At 53.0% G+C, this 8867-nt stretch overlaps 1 protein-coding gene across 1 annotated transcript; it reads left to right on the plus strand.

Moving 5' to 3' along the window:
• Positions 1-244: 244 nt before the first annotated feature.
• Positions 245-6064, plus strand: UPK1A (uroplakin 1A). Its single transcript, XM_012651529.1, has 7 exons — positions 245-325; positions 1147-1347; positions 3010-3084; positions 3212-3319; positions 4278-4457; positions 5760-5843; positions 5922-6064. Exons 1-7 carry the CDS (start codon positions 245-247, stop codon positions 5964-5966), a joined length of 774 nt encoding a protein of 257 aa, XP_012506983.1. The 3' UTR covers positions 5967-6064.
• Positions 6065-8867: the final 2803 nt, after the last annotated feature.

Below are 8867 nucleotides of genomic sequence, written 5' to 3' on the forward strand. Positions count from 1 at the left end.
GCCGGCGCCGCGTTCTGGCCGGTGACTGCCCTGTCTGAGCCCAGCTTTCCTCTCCTGTGAACGGCTCCCCAGCAGGGTGGTGGGCACGCTGGTACCAGCCTGGGCCCAGCAGAGCGCCAAGCAGCCCCCAGCAGCTGGGGTGTGGAGTGGAGATGGGGAGGTCCAGCCAGGGCCCCCCCCCGCCTGCCCTCCCCTGGAGGCCTCTGCCTGGCCTCACCCCTGCTCTTGTGTCCCGGGCAGGACGATGGCTCCCGCAACAGCAGAGGCAGAGAAGGGCTCTCCGGTCGCGGTGGGGCTGCTTGTCGTGGGCAACATCGTCATTCTGGTGAGACGGGCCGCAGTGCCCGGGTGTGTATAGGGGGGCAGGCCTGAGCGTGGGGTGGGGGCTGAGGGCCCAGAACTCCCTAGCAGGCCGCGCCGCAGACTCTCAAGTCAGCACAGCCCGGGTTTAAACCCCAGCTCCGCCTCTCCCCAGCTGTGTGACCTTAGCAAGCAACTTGACTTCTCTGAGCCTCATTTTCCTCATGTATAGATTGCGACCTCATGGTGTGAAATGTGTGGATTAATCTATGCGTAGCCCTCAGCTCAGACGTGCTCGACAGGTGCTAGCTATCGTCGTCGACATCACTGTGGACATAAAGTGACTGCCGGGCACACAGGAGGCCACAATAATGAATAACAATGGCTTTCCATTCACGTCGGGTTTTGTTTTGTTTTGTGAATATGTGATTCCTGCACATGGCTTGATTTCTGGGAGTGGAATTGCTGGGTTGATGCATTTGTGATTTTTATGGCCATGGCTGTAAATTCCCATCCCCAGGGCATAACGGCACCGTCCAGGTAGGGCCCGTAGACCAGGTATCTCCTCTGTGCCAGTCACGCGCTCCAGGCTTTGCATGTGGCATCTCCTTTTATCCCTGAAGCAGCCCGGCTGTGGGGGTCGTGGGTCTGGCTGGGCCCTCCCTTCCCTCCTGGCCTCTGCCCAGCCTCATCCCTGCTCGTGGAGGGCAAGGCCTTTACCGCTTGTGCCCCCTTTACTGAGACGGCAGGGGAAGGTCAGAACGGGGAAGCAACTTGCCCGTGGGGTCTCCTGGGGCCCGGGCTGCTGGCCCTGAGCGGACCTTCCCAACCAGCTGCTCTGTGCAGCTGTCAGGCCTGGCCCTGTTCGCCGAGACGGTGTGGGTGACCGCCGACCAGTACCGCGTGTACCCGCTGATGGGCGTCTCAGGCAAGGACGACGTCTTCGCTGGCGCCTGGATTGCCATCTTCTGCGGCTTCTCCTTCTTCGTGGTGGCCAGCTTCGGCGTGGGCGCGGCACTCTGCCGCCGCCGGTCCATGATCCTCACGGTGAGGCCCACGAGGAGGTGTCCGGGACGGGTGGGCGTGGAGATCGTTGTCGCAGAGTCATAATAACTGGCGTGGATTCCACGTGGCACCGCACTCAGGGCCTCGTGGGCGTCATTTCATTTCGTCTTCCCGTAGCCCAATCACCCAGGCTCAGCTGATACCCCTGTTGTACAAAACGACGACGACGGGGGCACAGGGAAGGGAGGAAAGTCTGCACAGCAGGACGACTGGAGTAGCAGGGCTGGGATTGGAACCCCAGCTAGTCTCCAGAGTCTGTGCTCGTGAGCTCTGCCAGTGATAAGGGTGACAAAAATGATGATAGCACAGCTACCATTTAACGAGTGATCACTAGTGCCAGGAGCTATTCTAAGTGATTTACACGGATCAGTTCATTGATTTCTCACAGCCAACCATGAGATACTATCATCATCATCATCATGACCCTGTTTGACAGAGATTGAAACACAGGCTCAGAGAGGTGAGGTAATTTATCCGGGGTCACACAGCAAGCGAATGGTAGAGCCGGTTTAAACCTGAGCGGTTCAGCTCTTGAGCCTGTGCTCTTAATGTCTCTCCACCACCAACAACCCACGCTTCCCCGGGATCTCTCCTGTGCCTGACACTAGGGTAAGCGGTTTAGAAAATGAGTTGCCTCAGTCCTCCCAGAAGCCCTCTGAAGTCAGGGCTTTTACCCATTTACCAGGTGAGGAAACTGAGGCTCAAAGAGGCCCGTGGCCTCTCCCAGGGGAAGGAGGGCAGAGGGAAGGTGCGGCTTGCCAGACTTTAGCTTTACCCTGAGTAAGATGGAGCCGTGTCTTCTCTATTCACTTGTCATTAGCTAAGACATAGAATTTTTTTTTTTTACTTTCTTATGGGAAATTTCAAACATCCACTAAAGTGGAGGGAAGGGTGTTCTGAGTCCCGTGAACCTGTCACCCAGTTTCAACCACAGACTGGCCAACGTCGTCACCTCTCCTGCAGCCTTTGCCTGACCACATTTTTTCTTCCTGGGGTATTCTGAAGCTCATTCTAGACACCATGTCATTTACTTGTCAATATTTGAGTGCACCCTTCTCGGAGTGATAAGGACGTTGTTTCAAAGCAGCGGGGCAGGTTATGCAATCTCACCCCATGGCGCAGCAGCGGAGTTGGCACGTCCACGCCCGACGTCCTGTTGCTTTACAGGCGAGGGTGAGCGGTGAAGACAGGGAGAGAATTTTCGTTAAACACCAACTATTGGGCTTTTTTCGCCCTGTACGCTGTTGGCACACCCCATAAAATTCACCCTAGGTCCTTCCTATCTTCCAATACCCAATCTGTGCTCAAATGTCCCTGGTTGTCTTTATTTGTTTTTTCTCTTTACAGCAGACATTTATTCTGCTGATGCCAAGGCAATAGTTAACTTCAGGAAATACTGTACCTTTTTTTGTTGTTGATTTCATTTTCCCTTAACCTTTTATTATAAACCATTTCAAACGTACAGAAATGTTGCAAGACTTGTACAGCGAACACGCAAATCCCGCCATGTACACGCTGGTGCTCACACTGTCCTGTGTTTTTAAAAAAATCATTGTATTTCTAGGCATGGATCCATCCCCCTGCGGGGGCGGGGGGTGGCATCATAGGCTCTGCCCTGACAGGCTGTCCCCCCTCTCCCCCCAGTACCTGCTGCTCATGCTTGTCGTCTACATCTTTGAGTGCGCCTCCTGCATCACGTCCTACACCCACCGCGACTACGTGAGGCGGGCGGACGGGCCAGGGGAGGGGCTGACCTGGGGGCAGTGGAGAGGGTCCCCGGCAGGGCGGAGACCGACCTCCCTCCCCACCCAGCCCTGCGCACCCTGCTCTTCCCCGCCCTCTGCAGATGGTGTCCAGCCCATCCCTGATCACCAAGCAGATGCTGACCTTCTACAGTGCAGACACAGGCCAGGGCCAGGAACTCACCCGCCTCTGGGACCGCGTCATGATGGAGGTGGGCGGGGAGGGCGGGGTGCGGCGAGGGCCTGGGGCTTTCTCCGCGGAGGTAGGTAGGGCTCCCGTAGGCGCGCTGGTGGATGAGTGAGTGCTTTGAAGACGTCCCTCTGGGACCCCTATGAGGGCAGGGCTGCAGTCATCACCACTTTCCAGATGAATAAACAGGCCCAGGAGGGGAAGGTCTCTTGCCCGGAGTCAAGCAGTTGCTGAGTGGTGGGGCTGGGACTGGAACCTGGCAGCCGAGATCCGGAGCTCTTAACCGTCGTACCTACTGCTTCCAGAGGAAGAACGACAATAATAACAGCAACCACTTATGGAGCACTGAGTTTTGTGTAGCGTTGTTCAAAGTACTTTTAAAGCTTATTTAATCTGCACAATCATCCCACAAGGGAGATCAGCTTTTTAGCAAGAAAACCAAGGCAAGAGATTGGATGGCTTTCGTGAGGTCACACAGCTGGTAGGTCACAGAACAGGAAGTATTCAAACCCAGGTTCCAGAAGCCACACTCTTAATTAAATCCAAGGTTATATTGCATCAGAAGAGGAAGAAATTAAGGGCTCAAGGGAAATTGTGGTCCCAACCTGGCCCTACTCCTGTAGCTGGCCCGGATTTGAACCCATGGTTGAAGGACGCCCGAGCCTATGTTTTCATCATTCGGGAGCCACAAATTAAACACGCACCAGGGCCAGGGAAAGCCAGAAATCTGCCTTTTTGTCATTTTGTCAGCATGGCTGTCGTGAGTGTGGGTTTGATCCAAATCCCCCATCAGCCTTCTGGTCCTCGGACGAATATCGTCTGATCCTTGCGCGCACACGCACGCTCCCTCCCCCACCAGGACATGGGGACGTTGGGCCCAGCTGTGTGGGAGGCCAACCCTGCTTCTCCTCGCTGTGCAACCTCCGGCAAGCGGCTCCTCTCTGAGCCCGAGCCTGCCCAACCCCCACCTTTCCCTGCAGCAAGAATGCTGCGGCACCTCCGGCCCCATGGACTGGGTGAACTTCACATCGGCCTTCCGGGAGGCCACTCCGGAGGTGGTGTTCCCCTGGCCCCCACTGTGCTGTCGCCGGACGGGAAACTTCATCCCCCTGAACGAAGAGGGCTGCCGCCTGGGCCACGTGGACTACCTGTTCACCAAGGTGTGTCCCCTTCCCCCGACTGCGCCTGTCTGTTGATCTTTCTCTGGGCTCTGCCCCCTCTTACTCCCTCTCTGGTTCTTATACCTCCTTCTCTCTCCCACTGTCTGTCTGTCCATCTCCTTCCCTCTCCTCCTCCCACCTGTGGTTTTGTCGCCTCTCTCTCTCTCTCTCTCTCTCTCTCTCTCTCTCTCTCTCTCTCTGGCTCTCCCAGCTCTCTGCAAGTTAGCAGGATGCATAGGGGATCTGTGCCATCCAACCTGGCACCTGCGACGTCTCTCAGGTTGTCTGGGACTAGGAGCGACAACAGTAATAGCAATGGCACAACGCCAATCACAGCAGCATTTATCACACCTGTACCTCATACCAGGCATCCTTCTCAGTGCTTCACGTTTATATCTTATTTAATCCTCGGCACAATCTTATCATGAGGTAAAGATTTTAATGACCCCATTCTACAGATGAGAAAACTGAGAGGTCACTCGCTAGCAAGGGATGGAGTTGGGATTCGATTTTAGGCGGTCGGGCCCCAGTCAGGTGCTTTAACTGCGGCCAGGCAAGCCCGGAGGCAGGGAGGGCAACCGGAAGGGGTCAGGCTAGGAGAGAACTCTCGGCTTGCGTTAGAGCAGAGGGGGAGCCCACGTGTAAACGGTAACCGTGACGGGACTAGGGCGCCGCTTCTCAAGCCCCGCCTCTGCGCACAGTGCCACGTGCGTGCGTCACCTCCTGGGATCCCCGCAACCGCTCCCAGAGCGCAGGGCCATCCTGACCGCCGCTTCTCGGCTGGGGAAACTGACGCTCAGACGGTCGCAATGATACCGAGGCTCTTGCAGCCACCGACAAACGGCAGAGCTGGCCCCAGCGCGGTCCCGCCTGCCTGCAGGGCACACGCCCGCGCCTTTGTCTCCGCTGCTTCCAGGCTGGGGCTCTGGTGTGGGACGAAAGCTAAAGGAGGTGTGTCATCCCTAAAGGAGGAGGTGTCGGAACTGGACTAACCCTAACGGCGTATTTCAAACCCCCGGGACTCGGGCTGCGCAGAAAGCCGGCGCCAAACAAAATCCCCCTCAGACTGTCATAGCCACCATCAGGGCAGCACCTGCTTGTGCCGGGCCGGGGTTCAGTGTCACCTCCCTGGCTCCCCAAAACCACCCCGGAAGGTAAACACTGCCAAGACCCCCATTGCACGGGTGAGAAAACCGAGGCTCAGAAAAGAAAGTGACTTTCCCCGGGGCGCACAGTGACTCGCGCCTTCAGCCGCCAGCCTCCCTGGGCGTCTCCTCAGACCCCCGCTGTCCCCCTGCCCAGGGCTGCTTCGAGCACATCGGCCATGCCATCGACAGCTACACATGGGGCATCTCGTGGTTTGGGTTTGCCATCCTGATGTGGACGGTGAGTGGTGGGGACCCGTGGGCCGGGTGGGTGTGGGTGTGCGGCTGGAGCGCCCCTCATGTCCCTGCGTCCCCCCAGCTTCCGGTGATGCTGATAGCCATGTATTTCTACGCCACGCTCTGAGGAGCAAGAAGGGAAGGCCACGTTCACAGCTCAGCCTCCCTGCCTCCCGCTCCTGCCCGCTCCAGCCAGGGCCTGCGTGGCCGCCTCCCCTCTCCCCTTCCCTCCACCCCCAAGATCTTTTTCCAGGTTTCTGAGCCCTACTGGGCCTCGGGTGTGTCCTGAAAGCTGAGGACTTGTGTGCATGGACCCTTAGCTCTTCCCGGCCCATCTTTCAGATGTCAACTTAAAAGACCTGTCCTCAGGGACCCTTCCCCGATACCATCATTCACAGATGCCTCTCGTGTAGCTCCGAGCTCCTCCCTCATGGCAGGTGTCCCTGTTACCGCTGAATAGCTTGTGATTGTCTGTTTAAGCTCTGGTGGACTGGGATTGCCGTGAGAGGAGAGACAAGTTCTGTCATGGTCACTTTACTGTCCCTGTCATTGCCCAGCACAGAGCCAAGCATAGACCAGATATTCAATAAATACTGATTGAATGAATGAATGAGTGAATGAATTTGTTTTCCTCTGGGTCAAAGGCAAACAAACAAGAACTCTTCCAATGGAAGAGGCAGAAACCCAACTGGCACTGACTGAGGCATGAAATGGAGTCTCTTGGCTCATTTAACTGAGTCCGTAGGGCTGGCTTCAGGCATGTCTGGATCCAGGGGTTCAATCTAGGTTTCCAGGAGACCTGCTGCATCCTCAGAAAGGATTTCTCTGGCAACACCAGACTTACGTCTTTGTAGCTAAGCAACACAGCAGTGAGAAAGGGCCTCTATCTCAATAGCTTTAGCCAAGGTGAGGAATTGGATCTCACTGCCCTGGTTTAGGTTCTAGGCCTATCCTGTGGTTGGGGAAGGATTGATAATCCTGCTAAGGATGCGACCAGTAGTGGTGTCGGGGACAGGGGGGTTGTTTATCAAAGGAAAATCAGGGTACAGGGCTATTGAGATGTACAGGTGATAGACATCCTCCTTCTAGAAAGTTCTCTAAGGGGTCCATGACAGCAAACAGTTTAAGAATCCCTCTTTTGTTCTCCCAGAAGTAGCCTCATCCTTCTGGCCATTATGCAGCAACTAGGCCTTGCCAGAAGGGCCTGGCTTCTTTCCCCATCAAACAAAATTTCTCTGAGTCCTCATCTGTCCCATCGGTCTGCAGGTGGTCTGCAGATACTCGATTCAGATTCCGTTTTAGCCATGCTATGTCCATGCTCTAGAATACCACACAGCAGTAAAAAACGACGAGCAAGAACTCTGTGTTTTAACATGGAAAACACTCCAAGAAATACAGAGCAGAAACAACTGAAAACTACGTGCAGTACATTGTGCTGAAGTGATTTCATTTTTGTAAAAATTGTACACACATATTTCCCACGAAGGACTCCTTTGAGGAGGGGATTCGGGTGGAGGGCTGAGAGGAGGGGAAACTTTCACCATGCGTATTTTATCATACATACTTTTATAATGTTTGAAACAATTTTTATGGAGATCATCTGTTATTTTTCAAAACCAAAAACCAATAAAGGGATTTCTAAAATACTGAACAGTATACAGCTTTACTTTGCAAATCAGATTTTTAAAAACACCACATAGATGTGATGCACGTCATATTTTATCACACAAGAGCCCCCTCCAGGTTAACCGGACTAACTGGCTCTTCTGCAAGCCCCAGAAACTTCTCCCCCATCCCTGGGCATATATTTAAATGGCTTGGAAACATGTCAAAGAAAGGGAGGATCCCATCCTAATCAGCTTTGAAGTCAGGTGTCTTCACCAGCAAGTTCATGGTGACTTAGTCTGTGACTGAGATTCTCTGACAGGGGTAAAAAGTCAGGGCTGGGTTCTCACCAGCCCCATCAGATTCTTTGAGCCTCAGTGTGCCCCTCTGTGAAATGGGGGTTGTAACAGTCCCTACGTCATAGCATAGGGCCACATTCCAAGAGCTTGGGAAACAGCAGACCTTTTTATTACAAATCATGGGTTTTCTCAATCCAGCGTAATCAGAGCCAAATGCAGAAATAAACTGCTCGCTAGGGCGGCAATTGCCTCTAGTGAATTTCGATTTCAAATGTTTGGGGCTCTATCCATCCTTGACATACAGAAATTGATTTGCCAAAGTAAGTCACATGTTTGCATTTACACAAGTAAAGTCACACTTGAAAACACTTGGTACTTTCCATGAGAGATGCTCAACTCACAGGCTTAGCATATATTAGAGTTAATGTGAGGGTCTTTAAAGAATGTTCGAGGAGTTAGGCCGGGCGCGGTGGCTCACGCCTGTAATCCTAGCACTCTGGGAGGCTGAGGTGGGTGGATTGTTTGAGCTCAGGAGTTCAAGACCAGCCTGAGCAAGAGCGAGACCCCGTCTCTACTAAAAATAGAAAGAAATTATTTAGACAACTAAAAATCTATATAGAAAAAATTAGCCGGGCATGGTGGCACATGTCTATAGTCCCAGCTACTCAGGAGGCTGAGGCAGTAGGATTGCTTGAGCCCAGGAGTTTGAGGTTGCTGTGAGCTAGGCTGACGCCATGGCACTCTACTCCAGGAAACAGAGTGAGACTCTGTCTCAAAAAAAAAGAATGTTTGAGGAGTTAATGGCGATTGATTGATACGCATTAAATCAGTTTTTTTCCTTAAATATCACATTACAAAAGAATACTTTATGGCATGAAAACGTACTTGAGAAATTGTAAGCGAAAAACACAGATTACAATATAGCATGCTAAGTATAATTCCTTTTCTGATAAAAATATAAATATGTGCATGTTTGCATTTTTTAAAAAAAAGTCTCCCAAAAGTCGACATTAGTTATTAAAAAAAGAGGAGACACTTTCGGGGGATTTTTATTTCATTCATTGGGTATTTTGGTATTTCCAAATATTCTATGATGATTATTGCCTTTGTTCTCCAATAAAAAA

This window comes from Propithecus coquereli, unplaced genomic scaffold (genome assembly GCF_000956105.1).
Source record: "Propithecus coquereli isolate 6110/MARCELLA unplaced genomic scaffold, Pcoq_1.0 Scaffold358, whole genome shotgun sequence".
NCBI classification, from domain to species: domain Eukaryota; kingdom Metazoa; phylum Chordata; class Mammalia; order Primates; family Indriidae; genus Propithecus; species Propithecus coquereli.